This window comes from Dasypus novemcinctus, chromosome 4 (assembly GCF_030445035.2).
Source record: "Dasypus novemcinctus isolate mDasNov1 chromosome 4, mDasNov1.1.hap2, whole genome shotgun sequence".
Lineage (NCBI taxonomy): Eukaryota > Metazoa > Chordata > Mammalia > Cingulata > Dasypodidae > Dasypus > Dasypus novemcinctus.
Genome location: NC_080676.1, coordinates 72,244,825 through 72,270,747, shown reverse-complemented (window position 1 = coordinate 72,270,747; position 25,923 = coordinate 72,244,825). Strand labels below are relative to the sequence as shown.

Genomic DNA, 25,923 nt, shown 5'->3' with positions numbered 1-25,923 from the left:
TCATCCCCTTTCCTTTCTTCCTGTTCTCTTATCTCTCATCAAATATTTATACTTTGTTATCTGAGCAGAATTAGTTGGATACTCCTCTGTGTTCCCATAGGCATTTATATGTACCCCAATGTAATATTTATCTCATTAATTGTTATTTTTTATCCATTTCCCCTACAGAAATTAGAGTTCCTTAGGATTTAGATTCCAGGTTCCTAATTTAGTATCTCTCTTTAAGTCTTTATGTAATAAAAAATAGTGAAGAGTGGGGTAGAATGGACATTTGAACCTAAACTGCTTTAAGAAGGAGGGAGAATATGGAGGTCAGAATGTTGACAAGGACGCAGAAACGATAAAATTCTTGGAGAAAACTGCTGTATTTTTGCAGTTGCTGGGGGTAAAATGTAGAAAGACTGGCTGAAAGGTCAGTGAAGTCAGGACCTTTATTGCCTCCTGATGCAGTTACAGTGGGATGGAAGAACAAAGAGCAGCCATTATTTAATAGGGTTTTCAGCAAACATTTTCACAAAATTTTTTTTGTCTCTGGTCCACTTGAGAATAAATTTTATACTGCAACCCATAAAAATATATACACATACATAACTCAAAAGATTTTATATAAACCATAAACCTAATTTACTACGTAGAATATACTCTGATTATTTTCTACCCCATTATATATCTGATTTATTAAATGTCCATTATGTACTATTTCACTGATACCTCTGTAGAGGGCTGAAAATAGTAAGATGGCTAAGACAAGGTCTTATTGACTGTCTAGTATGGTAGTCAGTAGCCACATGTGACCATTTAGATTTAAATTAATTAAAATAGAATAATATTTAAAATTCAGTTTCTCAGCCACACTAGCTGCATTTCAAGTATGCCAGTGGCTCCTTGTAGCTAGTTATTACAGTGTTGGACAACACAGATGTAGAACATTTGTACCATCACACAAAGTTCTGTTCACAGTTCAGATCTACATGTAGAAACAAGAATAGAAATAACAAACTAAGATATGTGCTAATAAATGTGGTATATATATAAATGTTATAGGAGGCACTAATAATGGAGCAGTTGCTTATGGGGATAGTGAAATGAAAGTGATGAATCTGCATCTAGAGTGATAGTCCGGGATCAAAGGAGTACAAGAAAGGGAAAGTGGAAAGTAGCCAATATGTTCTAAAAATACAGGAACTGTTGACCTCCACGGTGATAAATTGGCAGTTCCTAATTGAGGTGCCTTCTCATATCCCTTGCCCAAGGTAGAAAATAAAAATCAGGGGAGGATACTTTAAAAAGCATATCAGTAAAATTCTGTCTTTGGAAAATGGTAAAAAAAAAAAAGTATTTTTGTAACAAAATATAATTAGATAAAACCTTGGCTCGTGGACATGGATTAATAAAGGTTGAGAAACACTGTGCAAGATAACAATGTGTTAGCATTTGGATTAGTTGTTAATGCCTGTAGCAGTTTGATATGGTTATGAGTTCCAAAAATAGATATTGGATTATGTTTGTAATCTGGTCTTTACCTGGGCATGATTAAGTTACGATTAGGGCTTTGATTGGGCCATTCATCAGGGTGTGAAGTCCCCACCCACCAAGGGGATAAAAGGCATGGCAAAGGGCAGTTAGTTGGGAGTTTTTGATGTTGGAGTTTGATGCTGAAGCCTTAAGCTGGAGCCACGGAAAGTAAGCTCACAGAGGAAAGAGAAGCCAGCCCCAAGAAGAGAGAAACCCTGAACCCAGAGAGAAACCCTGGAAGGGAGGAACCCAGGAAGCATGAACCCTTGCAGATGTTGGCAGCCATCTTGCTCCAACATGTGAAAATAGACTTTGGTGAGGGAAATAACTTATGCTTTATGGCCTGGTATCTGTAAGTTCCTACCCCAAATAAATACCCTTTATAAAAACCAACCCATTTCTGGTATTTTGCATCAGCACCCCTTTGGCTCACTAATACAGAATTTGGTAACAAGGAGTGGGAAAGTGCTTTTGCAATTACCAAAATGCTGGAATGGTTTTATCAATGGATAAGGTGTATTTTTTTTGAGGAATTGTGTGATGCTTGGAAGAAAAGACCTACAGTGCTTTGAAGAGACTGTTGATAGCAATCTGGATGCTATAGAGACTTTTTATGATGCCTTAGAAGTAAATGATGAAACTATTATTGGAAACTGGAGAAAAGGCGATCTGTGTTTCAAAGTTGCAGAGAACTTAGCAAGATTAACTCCTGGTGTTTTATGGAAGGCAGAATTTGAAAATGGTGAGCCTGGGCATTTAGCTGAGGAAATTTCCAAAGAAAACCCAGAGAATGTGGCTTGGCTTCTGCTTGCAGCTTCTAGCAGAATGCTAGATGAGGGAGAGATACTGAGGACTGAACTGTCAGGACAAAGAAAACAAACTAATTCTAGAAATTCCAAGCTTCTGGAAATGAAGCTCTTAGTTGAAAGTGCCCCATTGGAGGACTTGGCTAAACTTGGAACTTGTAAATCAGGATTGAAGATGCAGTTATGTCAGAAAGACTTGTGGAAAGTCTTACTGTTTGATGACTTGGGCCCCTGCTTCTTGCCTGTTAAACCCAACAAGGTTTTTGAGAGAACTGTATGAACAAAACCACTATCAGGTTGGACTAAAAGGGACATGGAAAGGAAAGATTGGAGGAGAAACAGCTTTAAGAGGAAAACCATGGAAGCTGAGATCTGGAATTAAGACATCACCTTGGGCTAAGAGTGGAACCCCTCCCGTGTATACAGAGAAGATAAGTTTGCATCAGCAGTTGAAGAGGGTGGATGTTCCCACATGATGTTCTGGGAGAGTGTTGCCACCCCAGGGTACAGAGAGAGTGGAGCACATTCCTCAAGAATTAGGGTGGTTAAGGTCAGAACCCCATATAGTTCTGAGAGGGATGGACCTGTCCCCCATGGATTAGTGAAGGCCTGGTGGTCACCTTGTTGCTCTGAGAGGGTTGAGCCTGCATGCCAAAAGTTAGGGAGGCCAGGTGGTCAACTTATTGCTCTGAGAGGGTTGGGCCTGTATGCCAAAGGTTAGGGGGAATGTTATCTTCACATCACTGTACTAGGGGGATTAAGACTCTAACCCAAAGATTGGGTAAGGTGTGGCAATCACCCCAACACTCTTGGAGGGAGCGGTCTGGAGCTTGGTTGACACCCAGATGCTTGATGAGGGTGGAACCAAGAAAATGGTGGTTGTTGGTCAAGCCTGTGGAAAGGGTGGGATCCCATAAGGCACCAAGGAGAAGAAACTATCATCTTAAGATTGACTATCAGGGGGAAGCGGATTTGACCCAACTGATGGAGTGTCCGCCTACCACATAGGAGGTCCAGGCTTCAAACCCAGGGCCTCCCAGCCCATGTGGTGAACTGGCCCACATGCAGTGCTGGTGCGCGCAAGGACTGCCGCACCACACAGGGGTGTCCCCTGCATAGGGGAGTCCCACGCACAAGGAGTGCACCCCTCAAAGAGCTACCCCACGCGAAAAAAGTGAAGCCTGCCTAGGATGGCGCCGCACACACAAGAGCTGACACAGCAAGATGATGCAACAAAAAGACACAGATTCCCAGTGCCGCTGACAAGAATGCAGGTGGACAGAGAATACGCAACAAATGGACACAGAGCAGGCAACAGGGTGGGGAAAGGGGAGAGAAATAAATAAAAAATAAGTCTTAAAAAAAAAAAAGGAAAACAAATGATGGACTCTCAAACTGAAATTGAATGGAGGATGCCCTGCAGGTTTACTGAACTGTAGAGGACCCTGACTCATGTTTCCCTCCAAATTTCTCCTTATTGTAATGAAAATGTTTATCCTTTGTCCATTTGTGTATTGGAAATGGGTAAATTGTTTTCTAAATTTCAGAGGTCTGTAGCAGACAGGACTTTGCCCCAAGACAAACCGTATTTCTTTAAATTGATTGTGATATGATTAAGCATTTACATTGTTACTGATTTAAGGTGTTTTCAAATAATATGAAGTCTTTTTGGAATTCAGAGGGTGGAGTGTAGCAGTTCGATATGGTTATGAGTTCCAAAAATAGATACTGGATTATGTTTGTAATCTGCTCTGTACCTGGGCATGATTAAGTTACAATTAGGGCTTTGATTGGGCCATTCATCAGGGTGTTGAGTAAGCTAATAACTAAATCTAATTAATCAGAGATAGTGTTATTTACTGTAGGGACAATAGGACAAATTATTGGGAATATAAGGTGAAAATCTACCACCTTTATCCTTTTTCCAGAGAGTTTTGGCTCTGTGTCCTTTTCATTTTTATGTAAATTTTTAAATCATCTTGTTAATCTCTTTTTTAAAAAGCCTGTTGAGGGAAGCGGACTTGGCCCAATGGATAGGGTATCCGCCTATCACATGAGAGGTCCATGGTTCAAACTGCCGGCCTCCTTGACCCGTGTGCAGCTGGCCCATGTGCAGTGCTGATGTGTGCAAGGAGTGCCCTGCCACGCAGGAGTGTTCCCCGCGTAGGGGAGCCCCACGCGCAAAGAGTGCACCCCGTAAGGAAAGCTGCCCAGCATGAAAGAAAGTGCACCCTGCTCAAGAATGGCGCCACACACACAGAGAGGTGACACAACAAGATGATGCAACAACAACAAAAAAGAAACACAGATTCCCGGTGCCGCTGATAAGGATAGAAGCAGTCACAGAACACACAGCAAATGGACACAGAGAGCAGACAACTGGGGGGGGGAGAGGGAGAGGAAAGAAATAAATAGAAAATCTTTAAAATAAATAAATAAAAAGTCTTTTGGATTATGATTGGAATTGTGTTTCATCTATAGTTCAGGAAGAATGAGCAAAATTAAATCTTCCGGTCTATTTCTTACAAATTCTGTGATATTTTCGTAAGAATCCTGTCTGCAAGTAGCAACAGTTTTATTGTTTTCCTTTTCAATTGTATGCCATTCTTTTTTTCTTGCCTTACTGCACTGGCTAGGACTTCAATATGATGTTGACTTCCTGTTTAGTGAGAGAGGACATCTTTGCCTTGTTCTCATTCTTAGGAGGAAAGTATCCAGTCTTTGACTATTATATATAATGTTTAACTGTAGGTTTTATTTTGTTTTTGATAGATTCCTTTTACTAGGCCAAGGAAGTCCCTTTATATTCCTAGTTTGCTAAGAGTTTTTAATCGTAAATGGATGCTGAATTTAATCAAATGCTTTTCCTGCATCTACGAAGATGATTCTATGGTTTTCCTTCTTTATTCAGTTTAATGGGACCCAAGCTGAAAGAGCAGCACCTATCTTGAGCAGTCAAAAAGATATGTAGGAAGGGCAACAAATAATTGGGATCAATAATAAAATCTATCATGCATATAATTCTTAATTATGTATGTATACATACCACACATGTTTGTATATGTTTGAAAATCAGTATATTAAAAAATGAAAAAGCTGGGAAAATAAACACTGAAGTATATCTTTATCTTTTCTAATTTGTAAACGAAGTGTATTGTTTTTATAATTAAGGAAAAGTTTATAAAAATTATACATTCAGTTTTTAAAAATACATTTTAAATATTTAGATATTCAGAATTTTTTGACTGGAGTGGATCAATTTTCTATTCAGTTTTAATTAGCCTTCTGCCCACCTCACCTCCATGATTTGTAGATACAGAAACTGAAAATTAAAAACACTGAAGTACTTTGCTCCAGAGTCATGTAGTATAGTATGTGATGCATGTAGAGCAGAATTTCTGAATATCAGAGAGTAAGAAGGAAGGATTGAGAACTTAGTTTCTAAGAGTCTGATGAAGTTTAAAATAGGCTTATTAATTAACCCAAGGATCACTAAAATAATCTGAAAAAAAACAAAACAAAAAATCATTCACTTGTTTACAGATGTTTACAGAGCACCTACTACTTTATTATCCAGTCCACAACTGGGATTTTCAGAATAGCAAGTATTATCTAGATTGCAAAAGATAAACATTAGGATATAAAAGGTGTATTAGGGTTGTAAAAGAATGTAAAGGATGTAAAAAACCATGTAAAGGATTATGAAGATGTTTTTCTCAATTTTGACATCTGGGAGACCTGAGTGAGTAATAATGATAATAGCTGAAGTTTATTGACAACTTACAATGTGTTAATAAACACAGTTGTATGCATTTTACATATATTTTCTTACTACTATCAACAGTTTCATAAGGTAGATACTGTTATCTGCGTTTTACAGTTGAGGAAATCAAAGCACAGAGAGGCTAAGAAAATTGCTGGTGTCATCTGGTCAATAGTGGCAGCACTACAATTTGAGCCTTCTTACTTCAGAGCCCATGATCTTAACTGCTATACTGAATCTGTAGAAAGATAGAAGGCTTATGGCTTATGCTCTTTTCTAATATCATTATTCCTTCCTAATCAAGAATAGAGGAATCTAGGTCAAATATATGTACTAGAAATTAGTTAAGCAGGTTCAGTAGGATAAGTGGAAATAGTATTTCTTTACCACCAATTTTCCTATTATTATTGTATATTAAAGCATGGGCTTTAGGCTAAGACCTGGGTTCATATTCTGGCTCCACCACTTCCTAGCTTTATGACCTTGGGCAGATCAAATGTCTGTAAATGGAAGCTGCTGTTTATTGTTCATCTGGATAGCCTATGGTGATGGCTTCATATTTTTCTCTTTTCTTGATCAGGTGGATTTGTTTAAAAAGAGTCTTCTATTGATTCCTATTCATCTGGAAGTCCATTGGTCTCTCATTACAGTGACACTGTCTAATCGAATTATTTCGTTTTATGATTCCCAAGGCATTCATTTTAAGTTTTGTGTAGAGGTAAGTTAATATACTGGCTATATTTTCATTTATCTTGTGATTAACCAAATAGTAACTTAGCTCTAGATAGAATGGTGGAAGTCAGTACCATAGTGGGACAGTGTTTGTCACGAAAACCAAATACCAAACGCTTTAAAATGTTTGCAGAGAAAAGGACAAGAGGAATCTCCCGGTGGGGAGAGATAACTTTTTAAGATCTGAATCCCTCTCTGAGATACATGCTTTATTTCAGAGGTTCTTAATCAGGGGTCCATGTACCTCCAAGGGGTCTGTGGAAAGATTTCAGGGGGTCCCTGAGCTTGAATTGAAAAAAATCAACATATTTATTTTCTCTGACCTCTAATTGAAATCTAGCATTTCCTTCATATATGAATGTATGCAATAAATAAATTACAGTAGTTTTTTTTTTTTTTCCCCCTCTCCCTTAAAACTACATTTTGGATGTGGAGAGAAATTGGTTTTCCTTAGAGCTAAAATTGGTTCATATCTTCTAAGTAACTTCTCTAGAGTGAATTACAGCCCAAGAGAATCAACTGGCAAAATATTAGAGTTCAACTACTGAGAGTTCAACAAGTTGGTTGAATACAAAAGCAACATAGAAAAAAATCTGTAGATTTTCTGACTTTCCTGTGGTAGCAACAATCATTTAGAAAATATGACTGAAAACAAAAAGATGCTACTTACAAAAGCAATAAAAACTATAAATTACCCAGGAATATACCCTACCAAGAAATTCACAAGAGGATTTTGAATGGAACCTGAGAAGCACATCTTAAATTCACATGGCAGAATTCATGTGCACAAGCAGCCAAAACAGTTTGGAATTTGAAGAACAGTAAAGGAACATTTGCTCTACCAGATGTCAGAAGATTACAGAGGGAGGAGAGGTGGCTCAAACCATTGGGCACCTCCTTCCCACATGGGAGGTCCTGGGTTCACCTCCTAAAAAGAAGACAAGCACACAACAAATACACACAGCAGACAGCAAGTGTAAAACAATAAGGGGGGGAGAAATAAATAAAATCTTAAACACAACAGAGTACAGAGTTTTAATATTAAAACTCTATTTGTATTGGCTTAGGAATAGACAAATAAATTGTTGGAATAGCATAGAGAACCCAGAAATAACTCATGTATATGTGGGAATTTAGTATGTGTAAAATTGGCATGTCAATCAGTTGGGAAAGAACAAGCTATTCAATATGTGGTGTTCAAAAAAATTAGCTGTCCATTTGGAAAAGTAAAATACACATTCTTCATACTTTTGTAACAAATTGCAAATCAAAGAAAGACCTAAATATGAAAAAAACTGTAAAAATACTAGAATAAAATACAGAAAATACTATATTCTTGGAGTTGAGAAGGATTTCTTACATAGAACCCAAAGAGCAAAAAACATAAAGGAAAAGATTGATAAATTTGGCCATATCATAATTTAGAACTTCTATATATCATAAAGTTAAAAGTCGAGCGACAAACTTGGAGAAAATATTTGTAATATATATATAATAGATGATTACTATGCAGAACATATGAAGAACTCTTACAAATGATTAAGAGAAAAAGGGCCTAATAAAAATGGACAAAGGATAAACATAATTTTTAGGAAAAATGCAAATAACACATGGAGAGATGCTAAGCTTTAACAGAAATAAGGGAAATGCAGATTAAAAACATATCAGATTTTCATATTTTGCCCATTATTTTAGCAAGTTTGATGGTATTCAGGTGTTTGTGTGATTGTAAGGAAACATGTTCTCATATTTTATGTAGGGTATATAAATTGATATGGCTGTTGCAATTCTAATAAATTTTAAGTGCCTTATAAATTTAAAAGATGCATATCTTGGTGCATACCAGTTCTATTTCTTGGTATCTACTCCCCAAAAATGCTGGTTTATGCACAAAAGGATGGGGCATATACTAAGATATTCACTGTAGCATTATTTAAAATAGTTAAAAATTGAGAACAACCTAAATTTAGCTCTACCAGAGACTAGCTAAATACACTATGGGTTGTCCATACTATTAAACTGACCGTAGCAAGTAAAAAGAATATAGATCTCTGTCCTAATGTGGAAAGATCTCTAAGACATATCAAATTTTAAAAAGCAAATTGCAGAACATTACAGTATAATGTGGTTATGGGGGAAAAATACATATATGCATAAATGTGTATGTGTGAATATGTATGTAAATATTTACAAATACATAGACATCTGTATATATGCACATACAGTTTTATGTGTAAATAAACAGAAAAAAGATTGGACAGATGCTTATCATTTTAATATCAATGATTACCTTTGGGTAAGTGGAGAGAAGAGTAGAACTAATAGAGTTAAAGAGGATTTAACCTTATCTATGATATTTCCTTTTCCTTCAAGGCAATACATTCACGTATTACTTTAATTAAAATTTAGCTTAAAAACGAAATATAAAGAAAACTAATTACAAAGAAAAAAAATCACGTTTTCAAAATTTGAGTTTTTGGTTCTAAGAAATCCAGGGAAAAAACCAGGAATCTTGCTAGACCCGGAGGCCTCTTACTCCAGCCAGAAGAATTGGTACAATATCTTTCAATTTTCCAGTTCCCTTCCCCCTCTTTCCTTGCTTGTCTCTCAACCAGCACTTTACCCTAGTTGCCAGAGCCTATTCCATATTGTCCTTCCCTGGACAAACCTAAAAAGACATACAAATAGTGTGGCCATATCCATGCCTTTAAAAATTATTTAGACAGGCAGAGGAGGGCAGAGGTGTCAAAATTATTCTATCCAGGCAATACTTACTAAGCATCTGCTCTGTGCCAGGGACTGTGTTGGATATTGGGGAGTTAGTGAGAGGATAGGCAGAATATGTTTTTATGAAGCAAATGATTATTAAACAGAACTTTGTAAGACAGGTAGTTAGTTTCTGAGTCAGTTCTGGATTATTTGGGTCCTGGTTCTATGTGGTCGTTGAATAATTCATCTTCTGAATTTTTGCCCAAACCTGCCTGTAATAGATTCATTCTCCTTACCTTTTCCACATAATTATAAGTAGCTGATAAAATTTTGCACACTTACAAAAAGATGTAAGAGTAGACTTTGTGTGTGATAGCTGAAAGTCATTTAGAATCAAGTGTGGGCATCATGGCAGGTGGGTTAGGGTATATGGCAGGGGGTGGGAGGGTGTCATAGAAGTGGCTTTAAAGGAATTTGGGTCTATATTTCCAAAAGTTTTGAACAAACACCAAATAAATGTGTAGGTGCCACAAAAGTAGGGACTTCAACAACTTTATTCACTGGTGTTCCCAGTATTTGCTGCATTATAGATGCTCAATAAATAATTATTTATTGAATGTAGATGACCATTTTTAAGAATAAATCCTTTTTGGCTATATTTTATTTATGAGTTTACATGTACTTCTTATTCCAAAAACTTAAAAGTTATTTGGTTGGAGGGAGAAAAGCAACATGCAGTCATACCTTGTTAATTAAATATTTACTTTTACCAATGTTTTTTTCTTCCAATGAGGTAGCTTCTCCTTCTATTCTACCTTCAGAGGGGTTCAATTCATGTAAACTTTGACTTTGCTCATGATGTAAAGAGAGATGCACAGAGGTTGAAAGGCATAAGGGAAATCATGAAACTCCAGCATGCTTCATCTTGGTAGAATTTAAGCAGTACACTTGACTGTATTCAGTATCTGGAATGGGTTTACATGTAACTTTCCAGAAATTGAGTGATACCTTTATTTGCAGCCCTCAAAAATATGGACTATATCCAAGACTGGAATGGTTTTCATTTAGCTTTACTTACTAATGATTTCTGCCATGAGTTCTTTCCCACTCTTGGGCTCTGGAAGTGACAGTTTTTATTTACATTTCAGATGCAGGAGAGTTGACGTTTTGCTTACAAAGTTCTAATTACGCAAATACCAGTGTCCAGTCTAGGTACATACTGAGTACAGAAGGTCTGAGTCTTTAGCAATATGAAATGAGAGATCTGAAATAAAGTTCTATCTTTAAACCCTTCAGTGCATACGCTCCCCAATTATGGGGCCACAGCCTCTTCCTTTGCTTCTCTCTGCTGTGGGCAGGTTCCATTTTTCACCTACTGATGGCACACAGCATCTGTGTTATGGTTTCTTTTTAACCAGAATATAAGAAAGTATTTGCTGACTGAAGCCAGAGAAAAAAATAGACCTGAATTTCTTCAGGGTTGGCAGACTGCTGTTACAAAGGTAAGTATGTGTTAAAAATAAAAACCCAGGCATGTCAAGGGGATAGAACGAGCTTAGGGGTGGGATGTCTTTAAGAATATTTCAATACTGGTGATGACAATACAAATGGAGAGCCTGCGGGCTCCCTAGAGGCAGCTCAGAATAAACCTGAGTTCTGTGTTCATCATCTGGCTGTTCAATTTCTTTGCTTCCTGGGGACAAGCAACTTGTCATTTCATCCCTAGGGCAACTGCTAATGATGTGGTTGCTCTATTGATTTTTTTTTTTTTTTTTTTTTTCCTTTTTGGTGGTACCTGCCTCTTGCCTCGTGGCTTTTATTTCCAGATGATGCATATAGACCCAAAGAAATGGTGAAATGACTATTTGGATCCACTAAGGGAGCAAGTGCACTGGGCAAGACAGTGGCCTGAGTGCTTTGGCTTGAATGCAATCTGGCTGCAGCACTGTTTGGCTCATAGGTATTAAAGCTGTATGTGGGTCATGGTGCCTAGGCTTAGTCTCTCAATCTAGTCACAAATACCAATGTCCTGAATTTTATGGGTCAGTGCTTTACAGTTTTCAAAACATTTTTGGAATATAAAGAATTTATTAAGTCTCATAACAAGGTCTGTGATACAGGCAAGCCAGTTAGGCATAAGCATCATCTTTATTTTATAATTGAGAAAACTGAAGCCTAGTTTGTGACCTTCCCCCAAAGGCCATCAAAACAATGATAGAGAGAGGTTTTGAGCTCAGGTCTGTTTGGATCATTGACACAATGTTAAAGAGCCAGGGTTTTGAAATCCACCTTTAACACAAACCTAAAGGGACAGTATTTATTGTTCACCCTTGAACTGAACCAAATGCTGAATTTTAAGCATAGCTTAAGTTTTGTGTTTTAAATAACGTAGTGTACTAGTTCAAACCAAAAATGAACTTGTAAAGTTTCTGAATTTACCCATCTAGAATATTTAGGTACTCAACTAAATTTTGTCAGGATCTTCCATTGTCCCACTTTGGGCAGAATTTGTTAAACAGTTCTGTTATGAACATACTGGTTACCTTCATGATTTCTTTCAAAGAATGGGACAGAGTTGTGTAATATGAGATGAAAAGTAGACTGCTAAGCAGGGTCTTACTACTGGAATATTCAGAGGCCAGGCATATATGTTCACTGATAGCAGCATTCCATTTTGATTCTGTTGTCAGTGAATTGATAGCAAAATTAATTATCCAATTGGAAGTTTTGTTTCTGTCATTTCATTGTTGGGTTTTTTTTTTGTTTTTTTTTTAAAATTTTGTGTATAGGAAGGGTGGTCTTGAGCTTGTGGGAACAAGCTGGCTCCAGACTTCTCCATGTCCACATTTCTTTGCCTCCAGTTCTTACGTGTCCAAGGACAGGGAACCACAGACAAGCCTTTGTAGGAGGGTTCCAATTGGGAGTCATTAAAATAGAGTTTTAACTTCCCATTTCTTCTATTTAGGCAAAATGTTCTTAAATTACTTTGCCACTTGATAGCTCTTACGTAATATGGATACTATGATATAAGATAGGATAATATGATAGACCACCTATATACCAGCTATCTTAGACAGAGAAGAGGTTTCCTGTTTCTTGCTTATTTTTCCATTAAAGTTTTTCTTTTCTGAAGAGGAGCACTTGATCTTATTTAATCATTTTGTTTTTTCCTTCAGTGTATTCCACAACAGAAAAATGACAGTGACTGTGGAGTCTTTGTGCTCCAGGTAAAGAAATAATGTTTTTCAGAATTTACAATGTGTGAATTAAATGTGTTGAGTTTAGAGAGGAGAGATAGGAATCCCTACGATATTAATATGGTACCATGTACAGGTTTAGAATATTTTTTCCCTCTATCCTTCCCTTCCTTTATTATTAAGAAGCAGTAGTTTCTGCCTTTTTAGATGTCACCCTTAGGATGAATCACTTTCTAAGGCTAGTAATGAATGATGTGTATGATCCATGTCTTATCAGAGGCCAAACTGAACACTGACCCAAATTTGCCCCTATCATACACCCTAGGCATTTCCAGAATTAACTATTCTTTTTTTTTTTTTTCAAACCATTGGCAAGCAACCTGCAGGTCTTTGACATAGAGAAATTCGATCCAAACACTGCTCTTTTATTCTGTAGGTCTCCAGGGAGGTCTAAAAGGGCTACTGAAAAATTTCAGTTACACAGGAAATTATGGTATACAATTCATGAATTTAGAAATATGCAAAAATCTCAGAAGATAGGCTCCTTCACATGCCTCATGAATGTTGGGGGTTTGTAAACAAGTTTGAGTTTCCACTTAAGTGCCATGTTAATTCTAGCTACATTCTCAGCACGTGAGCCTCTTTGTCAGTTGCTGATTTTCACAGTATTGGATGGGGAGGGAGAGGAGATCCCAGACCATACATTTGCTTGGAAAGTTGATTACAATTTAGAGGTAAATGCTTTAAAACAATGTGTTTTACAGCAAGTTTAAACAAACCTTAAAATGCTGCCACAGACCCTATTAGGTCTGCATCTGCTGAAATAACATAGGCTGGTACACAACTGCATGTGCAACTCAAGTGTTTCTGGGACCTTTTCAGTACTGCAAGTGCCTCGCCTTAGAGCAGCCTTTCCAGTTTTCACAAGAAGACATGCCCCGAGTGCGGAAGAGGATTTATAAGGAGCTGTGTGAGTGCCGGCTCATGGACTGAAACTCAGCAGGGAGTCCGGGGAAGTCTGACCAAGTTGGAGCAGATGGTTTGTTACTTGAATCTCCAAACACTTATTTGAATTTTTACAGATAGTTCAGATCAGTGGTTTTGGGCCACTATTGTTACCTCACATTTATTTTTTTGCCCTTACTCATTTCTCCAGCTACCATGCACTATTTTTTAATGTTCAGTTGATTCCATTTTTAATTTTATGGATTCTGTGCACACCCTTACCCCATATTTAATATTTATTATCCAAACGCATGCATATAGACAGAGCATGCTGTGCAGAGTATTAAAAAAACAAAACAAAAACGAAACCTAGTAGATTTGGTGCAGCTTTTGAAACTTAGAAGTGAACTGAACAGAGGTTTAAAATTTAATCCCAGAACCTGAAAATGTAAGACCTGTTTTTGATACAACATAATTCTGAGAATAGTAGATGATCCTGGGGCTTAAAGGATAGCTAGAAGTGGTTTTAACAAAGCCAGTCCGGTTGTTTTTATCAGCAGCACCTTTCATTGACTTCCTTCTCCAAGACAGTCTTGGAGAATAAGATTGCATTCCCTTCTGAAGGATGAGATGAAAGTGGTCATAAAGTGGTGTAATTCTGTTTATGGAAACAAAATTGTAAGCATAGTGCCTGCTTTGGGAAGAGCTGATTTAGGTATGAATGTTCTCACGTACCTTTGGGATGAACAAGACTGTATATAGCTTCAAAGCAAAGCAAGTCAAGACTAGACAGTAATGAGATCTAGTTAGCTGTCACCTCTTGATGGGAGACCTTCAAGTTTTCATTTATAATACAGTATATCCCTGCTGTCCTACAAGAGGCTGCTGATGCCCTCCAACGCTCTGTTCTTGTATGAAAAAAAGACAATGACCTTGGGGGACAGTTATTCTCATTAGCAAATGAGAGATTTTAAGAAGAATTAGAGTATATAAATGTTACAAAGGTTTTTGCTGGGACATTGAATCCCCTGGATTTTTGGTTCTGCCTTAAAAAAAAAAACTTAACACCCATCAAACTTAGTGGTCAAACAAATGAGAATTCAGACTTTACTGGAGTAATTTGCAAATCTTCACTTCCCTTTTTTGTTTCCCATATGGAAGAAATTAAGATTTACAGATACATTTTAAAATGAAAATATTTTAAAAGGAATTGTTTTTCCTTTAGGTATTGAAGCCTGCTTTGGGGTTTTTGCAGGTTAGTGGGGAGAGGAGAAGGAAGGCAGTTAAGTAGACTTGATTCCCTGGGAATGCAACAATTGTTAGAATATTTTTCTCCTAGCTTTGTTGATCTCAGCAACTTGGAAGGTTCTTATTTGACCTCTCCTTAGACCACCCTGACACTCCAGCACAGTAGTTCTTTTTTTCCCCCTCTTTGAACCTTATCTTCTGGGGAAAGGCAGAAGTGGCCCTTTTCCTATATTTAGCTACATTAGGATTATATGGACCTTGCCTCTTTAATCTGGTCTTTTTTGACATACTTGAAAGGAAAAGAAATATGGAAAATTGCATGTTAACCTATCCAGTTATCTTTCCTGAACTGGGAGGGAAAAACAACAAATGTGTATATAAGAAACTCAGAAGCTTCTATGGAAAAATACCAAGTAAATGGCAGAAAATACTTGAATTTATGTCCAATTAGGTGTGGGGTGTTGAAAAGAAGCTAAAATGTGCAGTTTAACTTAGCTGTAAGGGATGGCTGAGAGAAAGCTGATGGGTAAGGGTTGAGAATATGTTTACATGCAGGATTCTCTCATCCCCAGACATTCCAAGCACCAACACCAGTGTTTACATTGGGAAATAGCCCCAGCACTTTTCCTGAGTCCCCCAGACTCAAAGAAACTACTTTTTAGAAAACCAGGTCAGTATTTATTGCGCTTCAAATCAGTAAAGACTTTGAGATTAGAGGTACTTGTGCTGCTATAGGTAGGGTTATGTCAGCATTAGGAAATAAAACAGTTTAAAGTGGGGAAAATGTCTGCTTTAAGTTTTCAGATGTAATTATGCCAGCATGAGGCTATTCAAATTTGTATATGAGGCATTTGTCTCTGGAAATTTTTGGGTGTTTGTTGGGTACACCAAAGTAGCCAGTAACTAGACATCAATTCAAAATGTCTTGTACTGTCTTGAACTTAAGAGCTCTTCCTCACTGTCAGAACCAGTCATGCAGAAGAGACAGAAAGAATTGTGTTTCAGCAAGAATCTTAACCCTTGCCCAGAGCTTCCATTGCCAATTCCTATCTGATAAATGGTCATGATGTCACCACTGGGGCATGCAGGGATGAGCATAGAGAACCTTACTAACTGTCTAAGTCCAGTTACTCTTTCACTTCCAGCTTAACAGGGTACCTCGAGGTGCACTGACCAGCATGAGTTAGTCTAAATGTTGAGTTTTAAGTCTGATTAATGTGTCTCCTTGCCATTCGCAAAACTTAATTTTAGCAGATAGTCGCTTTCCCCTTCTTTTCTTGTGACCAGGTATATAGCCTCCTATTAACATAACTCCTAGGTTTGCAATAATTGTTTCAACAAAGACATTTTTGAAATATATTCTGGGCTCTTGATCAAAGAGATAGGCATTATTTTACTGTCACTAGTTTGGCACTGAACTGCTTGGGTGCTCACAAGCTAAGCAGACCTTGTACTTCTGGGTGAGTGTAGGCTTTATACAAACTAAGAGCTACTTATGATGTGCCTTCAGCAAGCTGCCCAGTCCTCTCCATCAGCAAACTTACCAGGTTGTAGTTGCTTCCTTCCAGTGAGCTTTCTCTTTGTTAAATCAATAGCAGTGTAGATTTAATTCAACTTTTAGTAAAGTGCTTTCAAAAATCATAGAGAATCAACTTTCAGTTAACTCTTAAGGAAGTGAAAAGCAGCAGCTGCTTTTTAGGTTTTGCATTTTATTTTCTACTTACTGTTGAGTATGATAACACTGTTCATCTTGAATTCAAGGTTGGAACAAAACATAACAGACCTAACTGGGACATAGCCAGTACTAGACTAAGCTGAGCTGCTTTTACCCTGCAACTGTGGTTCACTGTTTCCCTGGGTTAGAAGGAATAATTGGGGACTCTGGGTGGGTCAAGCTGTTCAGGTGAGAAAGTGTACTAATAGTGCAAATTAGATATACTGATTATCTGATCTGCTTAATTATGTAAAAGAAATTGAATTCAGTGGGCAGTTATTAAACACATATTTTGTTATGTGCTAGGCTCTGCCTTTTGGCCTGTAGATAATTAAGACCTAAGGAATACCATCAGAGGAGTGCTAATTAGTATATGGGTGTTACAAAAGCAGACCTAGACAAACTGTTCACTTAAATGGTACCTGTTGGTCAGAAAGAATTTATTTAAAAATTGTGATCATGTAAAATTACAGTACTCAACCCTTCTAGCAAAATATTTTTTTGAAAAATAAACTAAATGCCTTTATAAACTTGTGTTTTCGTGTTGAGTAACATACTAATTGGTGAGTAGTAATTCTTCTCAGTCACAGCGCAGTCATGACAGCTCATTTATGAAGTGACCAGTGAAGGCCCTAAGCAGCTTACCTTTAGAGCAGTCCCACAGAACCTTCTGCATTAATGGAAATGGTCCATATCTGTATGTACTACAACAGACGCTAACCACATGTGGCTCACAAGCATTTGAAATGTGGGAACAGTGTGACTGAGGAGCTGAATGTTTACTTTCATTTCATTTTAGTTAAATAGCTACCACGAGTGCTTAGTGGCCAATAGCTCTATAGCAAATTTGAGTCCAATCTCAAATTTTTTATTTTTGTGAAACAGTCAAAATAGTAAATGTCTCTGCACAGAAGATACTTCCACTAATAAGGTGTAGGGACCTGACAAGTATACAGAATCCAGTCTGGTTACATCTGACACTTCATCCACATGTTCTATTCCCTAATAGAGTATTATGTTTGAATTTTCACTTTTCTGATTAAAGTGAGAAATAGGGTCCAGTACTGAGTTGAATTAGGCCCCCTTTTCTTCCTGTTCCTAAGAGAAATAAGAAAGGGGGGATGCAAATTGTTTAGCATCCTCATGCCCAAGAAACATCAGGTCCTCTTAATTAAGCCCAATTTCCCTTCCCCTCTAATCATCCAGAGCAGATTTTTCTCTGGAACACTATAACTTTTTCTATCAATAAAGAATATTAAATTGCCACTTGCATCTTTATCATTTTCACAAGAACAGTGCACATCCTCTTTCTTTCCAGACGAAGCCACAGCTATCTCATTGTCAAAGCAAAATGAACATGCAATTCTGCACATTATTCAAAGATTGCCCTGCAGTCCATTCACAGATATTCCAGATTAAGGGAGCACCAATGTCCCTCTATACGTAAGGAAACAGGCACAGACAATAAGTTGGTCCAACTTTATTGAGAGGTGACCTGTCACAGAAGAGATAATTCAAATAGGAACCACTCTGTGTTTTTAAGGCCTGCAGAAATTTGAGTTATACTTCTACAAAAGAATATAAAATACATTAATTGAAACTATAGTTTAAAAAGAAAACAGAAAAACAAATAGTGTATCCTCATTCAATTATTATAATATGAAAGAAAGATGTTCACATTTAGTTAATTCAGCCCCAATCTTCACAAACCAGTTCACTTTTATCAAGGAAAATTACACTAGACCAGCAGTTTTAAGTTAGTAACAGCTCACATACAGTATTACAGGAAAATCACTTCTCACCTTACAAATGCATAATAAATTCTCTGGACTCCCCTCTCTGTAGAAAACATCACATCAGCTCACTACTAAGACTCTGAACTTCAGTAAGTACAATTTATTTGACGTTGGGTAAAAACAACAGATTTCAATATAATGAAAATTATATTGGCTGAAAAAGACATTTCTTGAGGGAAGCTTATCTGATCATTTTTCTTAAGTATTTTTTCAGTCTTCAAACTCTTTTTAAGCCTACTCCATTCCCAAGATCACTCTGAAAATGAAAAGAATAAATCTGATGGCCCTCACAGCAACCTTCATAATTTTAAGGAAGTGTTTTAACTCATCCCTTGTTATTTCATCACATTTTCTACTGACAATCCCTCCTCCCCCTCCCCCTCCCCCAGAGCATATGAAATTCTCAGTAATATGCACTCTTGCTTTCTTTAGCTTTAGGTGTAACTTGTACATCTTTTGAAAAATGTGTTTGGTAAATACCCTTCAAGTCCTGCATCTCAGTTTACTGATGGACCATATAAAGCATGGAAGCGCAAGTGGTGTCCCCTGGGGACTGTCTAAGGCTTAGCTTTTGTACCAACTATTTAGGAAGGTCCTTTGACTCTATGTTTGCCTTTACAGATTAGAAATTCCACACAGAAAACAAATTCAGTTGTCAAACATCTGTTTCTAATGTAGAGTAAGGCTGTACTACTTAGCAAAACTTCATTTATTGAACTTTATCTTATGCAAACTTAAAAAAAACCCAGGCCTTAATGCAGATCATGAACCTACTTAGATTCAAACACAGTAAAGCAAATTTTTAAAATTTTCCAGTCTTCCTAAAAGAAGCGTGATGTTTTTGGCTGACAAATTAATCAACATTACAGATCTAATCTGTTGTCATGGAACACAAGTCCGAGATTGTAACAGAAAATCATTCTGGTAATCTGTTACATGGCCAAGACTCTAGAACTAGAATTAAAGGCATTCTTTTGGATTCTGTCCTTTAATAATTTCAGAGAGGAAAACCATGAAGAGGCTTCTAGCCCTGGAGAGGCACTGATCAAAGGTTGGTAGAAATGGGCTGGTCTGCAGACCTTCAGTATTGCTCTTCAGGAATTCAACAGGCCAAGAAGTAAATTTTTCACTGATGGGCCTCTCACCCACTCATTGGTTTTGTGCCAGTTTTCCATAGCCTCCTCTCCCAGCATCATAGTCTTGCCGATATTCGTCTCGTACCTTAATTAAAAAGAACACAATTATAATAAAGAGAAGACTGGTGTAACCAACATCCTTCCCACAAACATGTTAAACAAGTGTATCTTTTTAGATGTTCTGGTGTAAGCAGTCAGGCAGAATAAAATTTTTTGATAGTCAATTGCCTTGCAAAATTTATCTAAGACTGCCCAGTAATTTTCTTTATCAAACAGCAGACTCATATTCATCAGTGCTCAATAAGAAATACAGCATTCCAAAGACTATGTACTTAAATTAGGCCCTTCATTTTAAGATTAAAAACTTGAAATTCATTTCAGTGCATTGTTTTGCACTATAGTAGAGGTCCACTGCTTGTGGAAATGTATACAATACAGTATATAAATGGTTTACAAAAATAATTTACCAATCCCAATGGCTGTTTTTCAGATTTATTTCAAGACAAGGTTACAGGCACAAAGATCATTTCATAAGAATAAAAACAAACTGACAAACCACTTGTCACCTGGTCTAGGACACAGGCATAGTCGGACCCCAGAGAACCTTCCCACATACCTGGCCTCCAGATCGCCCCCGGCCATACTGCCGGCCCTCCTTAAAGCCTGCATCCCAGTCTGTGCGAATGATCCGGTCATCCAGACGAGTTCCGTTTATATACCGCATGGCATTTTCTGCGTCTGCTCTTGAATAGTACCTTAAGCATAATATTAAGGAATGCTATAAAGCATTTCTCTGTTATTTGGAAATAACAAAAAACAAAAACTAAGTGAAGCCAAGTTGTAAGAAAAAGTACACAAACTAATCCAAGTGGAGTTCAGAAATGACAATAATTTGGCTTTGCACAGGCCTATTGAAGTTAAGCACTTTTAAGGAATCAAATATTTACCCATGGCTACAGTGATCATGAATTCCTGGAGAGTCCTGTTAACAACTGTCCCACTGTCCCCATATTCTGGTTTGCAAAATATGTTCAGTGCAGGTTTAGACCAGAAACTGCACATGGAGCCTTATTCAAGAATACAGTGACATCCAAAGTGGGAGCTATATATTTAAGAAATATCTTAAAATGGAGGACCACAGTGCAGATGGAATTGCTACTGCACTGTACTAGAAGGAAAGACTCAAAAGTATTATCTAGGTTAGTAGCTCCTAAACCTATTAAATCAGATCTACTAAATCTCTGGACAACATGTTAAAAAATCTCTACAATTATGATTATCAGCTGGGTTTAGAAAATGCTTATCTAGATTTTTTCTTGCCTGTAATTACACAGGTAGGTAAAAACAGTTCCCAAATTCCAGTATCCAACACCTTGACAATAGACAAACTTAGGAAGAAAATAAAAAACAGTAGTCAATGGTACCTCCTTTCAGATATTTGCCATTATGATTGTTGATCTCTGACCTACAAGGCAAATAGGCAGAAGCACACTGGTTCTCAGTCTCTGAATATCAACAAATTACAAAATTTTCATACTAATTTATCTACTGGATAGATTTTCTTAGCCTTTCGTTTTTTCATGGTTTTCCCTGTGTCCTGTGGAGTATTTTATGCCATCCCCCCACCAGAGGCAAAAGCAAAACCTGGGCCATCTGGTCCTTGTGTCTGGAGGGAGAATGTAAGAAGCTTGCTTAGTCTAGAAATATCAAAATCAAGAGTGGGCCAGTAGGGTTTCAGGTTCCAGTTGAGAGCTTACTTCTCTCCTTTCCTTCTCAAGATCCACATTAAGACAAGAGAAAACTGAACCTTAAGGGGCCATCAGCAGATAAGAGACTCACCAGAAGCTGATGGAAGAGTACTAATTTATGGAATTAAAGTCATAGTTAGAAATATTCTTGAAAGGGCTTAATTACAGGCATCTCCATGTGGGAAGAAGACCTGTAAGCTGTAAGGCATTTAATCACAGGCAATAAAAATAAAATTATAGATTTTGAATGAACTGTCTGGATTTGAGAAACCCATCTATAGCAAAGGCAAGCCAGCAACTTGAGAATCGTGCCTGGGTCTATTGAGAGCCAGCCGCCTTTTCTCTAATGATGGATGGAAACCCAGGGATCACCAGACATTTGAGGAAAATTTACAGTGTAAAATACAACTAAAAAAGAATAGCAGGACTGACCCAAGATAGTTCAGGGGGCACAGGAAAAAAAAAATCAAAAGAAACATTAGCTCACATGTAGGAAATTTCTCAGACTGTAATACAAAATGGCAAATAAATAAAAAGACCCAAAGGATATATATCTAGATCTAATATTTACAGAAAGAATAAATGATCACAAGAATGGTTCTGATTTATAAAATCAATCTATATACTCCGTCTACAAAATGAAATACCAAACAGCCATTTAAAAAAGAGGTAGAGCTACATGTACTGACTTGGAACACTCTAAAATAAGGGGAAGGAGGGAGGGCGGGGGGAGGGACTGCATGCAGTGTGCTACCACACATCTGGGTTACTTCTGGTAAGACACCCAAGAGACTAGTAACTGGCTGCTGCTGGGGAAGGGTGTTAAGGGTTTGTAGTGCTATGGCAATTATATTGTCACTACTCCCTTTTTAAATACCATGGACATACATACTCAAAAGACTTTTTCTTAAAGAATCAATCATTAACAAAGCACGGATTTTGTAACAAGGTAAATGTTACCAGCTTTTACAACATAAGCATGTACATACATCGGACAAGGCAGGAGGGAGATAAAAGGAGGAGAGGGAGAGATTGAGCACAGAGATTCTAATAAGCTCATATCCTCACTTATTTTTTTTAAACAGACAACAACCCACAGTTACATTCAAGATACAGGAAGGATACTCCACAAAACAGAATCCACATGCTGTTTTTTTCATTTTATCCAGGCCCATAATTATTTTCTTTATGTCACCACTTTTGCTGAAGAGTTCATAGATTTGTTCTTCAGTTGTGTAAAAGGAAAGATTTCCAACATATAACGTACAGCTTTTCTTCAGTAATTTTTCTTGTTCTTCATTGTCACCCTAGAAATGGAGAAAAAGGTGAGCAATACAACCTAGAAAGGGTCCTTTTAAAATATTCCCGAATATGGTAAAACTCATTAATTCTGATTTTGCAATCAGCTTCTCTCTTTGTCCCAACTGAACAAAAATCCTTTGTGAAAAGAGGAGGGTTCACATTCTGTGTAGCACTTACACGAAGTCCAGACTCCACCTTTATTAGAGGGTCAAGGCTCTAAAGTTGTATCACATGCAACCTTCCTTCCAGGGCACTGTACTGCCACGCAAATGTCCTGTCTTTTCCCTGCATACTCCATATTCTCAGCACAGGACCTTCTTGTATGGCCCAAGCTTAAATTCCAAATCTTGAGCTAATATGTAAGAAAAGGCTCTCTTATCCTTTGTAGTGAAAAATGAATTCCCAGAGACAGGGTTTTCCCCTTAAAGTGTTCCCTTAAAGACTGTACAAAGCAGTGACTGCTTAGATGGTTTACATGCTCAAATATTCTCTGAATTTAAGAGAAAATAGAGTCATCACTAAAAACAAGAGATGTCTCTTTCTGGGCTTCCTGACTTGAGAGCCAGGATGAAGCCAGAGTCAGGATTATAACTTGGTTTCAGCAAAAACACCTGACAATTCCTGGGAACAAGATGGTTGTCTTGGGCTAGACATGGTCATTTAGATGCCCTCCCAGAAACCAGTGTGGCTGTCCCTGGACCTTCTTTTCTGGCCTTTACATTAGGTAGGACAAATGCTAATAAAGTCTACCAACTGACCTTGCTCTCAGGCCCTTCTGACCCACGTAGGGCTATAACATCAACCATACTACTGTTTAGATTTAAGATGATCCTTACACCTAACGGTGGTATTACTAATACAGCTTGGAAAACAAAAGCTGGGTAGACCATTATCAGTCCCCAGAAAGCACTGTCCTAAGAGCCCTTCCTTCTTCATTCACTACTCCATTATGTAATGCTGCCCAGTTTCCTTCACTCTGAAAATATAACCTTGCATTATTCATCTCTGAATATTTTGCAGCAGTGTTCAGAGCAAAAGATCTCATGATCACATCCAGTGGTAGATTAGGAAAATAGGGGGAAGTGGACTTGGCCCAGTGGTTAGGGCATCCGTCTACCACATGGGAGGTCCGCAGTTCAAACCCCGGGCCTCCTTGACCCGTGTAGAGCTGGCCCACGCACAAGGAGTGTCCTGCCACACAGGGGTGTCCCCGCATAGTGGAGCCCCACGCACAAAGAGTGCGCCCTGTAAGGAGAGCCGCCCAGCGTGAAATAAAGTTCGGCCTGCCCAGGAATGGTGCCGCACACACGGAGAGGTGACGCAGCAAGATGACACAACAAAAAAGAAACAGATTCCTGTGCCGCTGACAACAACAGAAGCAGACAAAGAACATGCAGCAAACAGACAGAGAGAACAAGACAACTTGGGGGGGGAGAAATAAAATAAATATTTTAAAAAAAAAATAGGGAAACCATATAAATTCACATCAAAAAACAAATGATTAAATATATTATGGCACATCATATATGCAGCCCCTAGAAAAAGGTACATCCACATACAAAGATATGGAACATCTCCAAGATGAAGTGCAAAATGAAAAAAAGCACAGAACAGAGAGAAGAGTATGCTCCAAGTTATTAAGCCTGAATATAGATATCACATGCAAGAAACCGGTAACTATGCTGTCTCTGGGAAAATTAGACTTACATATATGATCTTTCATTTAATTCTCAGAACCACTGTAAGAAGTAGATCCTAATTTATTATCCCTATTTTACACAAGGAAAAAACAGTTAAGTAACTTGTTATGGTCACACAGCTATGCAGTAGTTGTACCTGGAATTCAATCCCAGTCTTGCCTCCAATCCCATACTGCCCTTAAAAACCCACAGAATAGATTTTCAGAACTTTGGAATAAGACATTAAGAAAAGGAGATTCACTTTGTATCACACTTCAGTTATTTGTTAAAATTATGTCAAAAAGGCATTTCCTTTTTTTCTGCTTTTCTCACACATTTAAGTAATATCCAAACAAACTATAGCTTAAGACAGCTGTCATGTAAGTATTGAAGGTATATTAATGTAGATTCCATTCAGGGACCCTAGAAATTCCGCATGGCAATACTAGACTATTAATTCTAATGAAAGCTATAAACTTTATACTGCAGAGATGAGTAATAGCAAAAGACAAATCCTTTCCGTTTTAAATCTTGCAGGATAGATGGCTTAAATTCGAGATGGTTACGATGTGAAACTTTTCTAAAGTACTAGAACTGGGAAAAGTGGCAGAAATGAAAACCATGCTGGCACACAGCAAACATTTAAAAACTTGTTGACTGTTAAATGAATTTCAGATCTTCCTCAATTTGTTCTTAAAACGTCCTTTTCCCTGGCCTCCTAACACATTTGCCATGCCTACCCTCTGCTATGTGCGCCTTTTCTGAATCCTCACAGTTCCTTCTTTCCATTCATTTCTTTATCGGATTAGGATTACTCGCTTCCATTTACAATCCCTAGTAGAGGGTTATGAGCTCTTACGGTGAAATAATTGTCTTCCCCGTCCTCCTAAGGGCTTAGCAGAAAGCTTTCATAACAATAACACCCTCAACGTCCTTAGCTTGGCTGATCCATCTCTCCACACCCAGGGCTCCCCGAGGGCGAAGGCAGGGCTCAAGTCTATCTCCCAACCACCACCGAGAGCACTATAAGATATAAGACCTTCCTACTAGACGAACGCCAAGGATACCGTTTCGTTGGACTAATTAAAACAAAGGTCCTGAAATCTAGGTCAGGAAGGCGCCTCCGCGTATTAAGGAGCGGCTGCGAGGGAATGAGAGCGCGAGCCTCGAACTCTCTATGAGAGGAAGTGACTTCAATGATATCCAAACGTCCCTTCACATCCCCTCCCTGCCTCCCCAACTGCACCAAGGCCTCACTTCGCGTTTCGGGATAGCAGCAGAATGGAAGAAAGAGGAGTGAGACAGAAGCAACCCGTTTCTCAGCGTTCTGGCCAGGGCCTTCCCTCTCTTGGCCCGGCCTTCCTCACCCGGAAGTGCTGGTCTCGGTACTGGCTCAACTCCACGTAGGAGTCGCTGCGCAGCGCCTTCAGGAGGCCGCTGGACATAGTGCAAAGAGGTAAAAGCGGCCGCCGGGCGCCGGGAACAACGAGGCGGCGGAGGCGGAGGCGGAGCCGGAAATGCGCAAGCAGGATGCAGAGAGCGGGAATGCTAGGGACCTATCCGAGCGCGGCAGTGTCGTCATCAAGCGGCACGGGTGCCGAAGCGGTCCGTTGTTGGGAGTCGCCGATTAGAA

General features: G+C 38.2%; 2 protein-coding genes and 1 non-coding gene across 14 annotated transcripts in view; 1 reads left to right on the top strand and 2 right to left on the bottom strand.

Annotated features, from left to right (window-relative positions):
- SENP5 (SUMO specific peptidase 5) overlaps positions 1–17,159 on the top strand; it is a 60,906-nt gene extending 43,747 nt beyond the window's left edge. For 4 of the 12 annotated variants that reach the window (XM_004465883.4, XM_058295602.1, XM_004465882.3 and 1 more), the window contains 4 exons: positions 6,665–6,802; positions 10,944–11,027; positions 12,702–12,752; positions 13,605–17,159. In XM_004465883.4, coding sequence (XP_004465940.1) covers positions 6,665–6,802; positions 10,944–11,027; positions 12,702–12,752; positions 13,605–13,715 — 384 coding nt within the window. In that variant the 3' untranslated portion in view covers positions 13,716–17,159. Of the gene's footprint in view, positions 1–6,664; positions 6,803–7,297; positions 8,143–10,883; positions 11,028–12,701; positions 12,753–13,604 lie in introns of those variants that run through there. The other 8 variants (XR_011648645.1, XR_011648643.1, XR_011648644.1 and 5 more) reach the window with 4 other exon arrangements.
- Positions 12,307–12,436, bottom strand: LOC111765938 (small nucleolar RNA SNORA38). Its single transcript, XR_002798137.1, has one exon. It is a non-coding gene; the product is annotated as a small nucleolar RNA SNORA38 (small nucleolar RNA).
- A 934-nt stretch (positions 17,160–18,093) lies between the features above and the next one.
- NCBP2 (nuclear cap binding protein subunit 2) lies at positions 18,094–25,781 on the bottom strand. The gene is made up of 4 exons (XM_004465889.5): positions 25,658–25,781; positions 22,435–22,616; positions 20,178–20,316; positions 18,094–19,646 (listed from the first exon to the last, which is right to left on the bottom strand). The coding sequence occupies exons 1-4, from the start codon at positions 25,733–25,735 to the stop codon at positions 19,575–19,577; spliced, it is 471 nt and encodes a 156-aa protein (XP_004465946.1). The 5' UTR covers positions 25,736–25,781; the 3' UTR covers positions 18,094–19,574.
- Between the last annotated feature and the right edge of the window lie 142 nt (positions 25,782–25,923).

Bases quoted from the DNA above. Each gene is read 5' to 3' on its own strand.
- NCBP2 (XM_004465889.5), bottom strand. From the start codon at position 25,735: ATGTCCAGCGGCCTCCTGAAGGCGCTGCGCAGCGACTCCTACGTGGAG. The intron at 22,617-25,657 runs GTGAGGAAGGCC...CTCCATTTCTAG, and splicing joins ACCGAGACCAGCACTTCCGG to GGTGACAATGAAGAACAAGA. The intron at 20,317-22,434 runs GTATCCTTCCTG...ATTATGCTTAAG, and splicing joins TGTGGATTCTGTTTTGTGGA to GTACTATTCAAGAGCAGACG.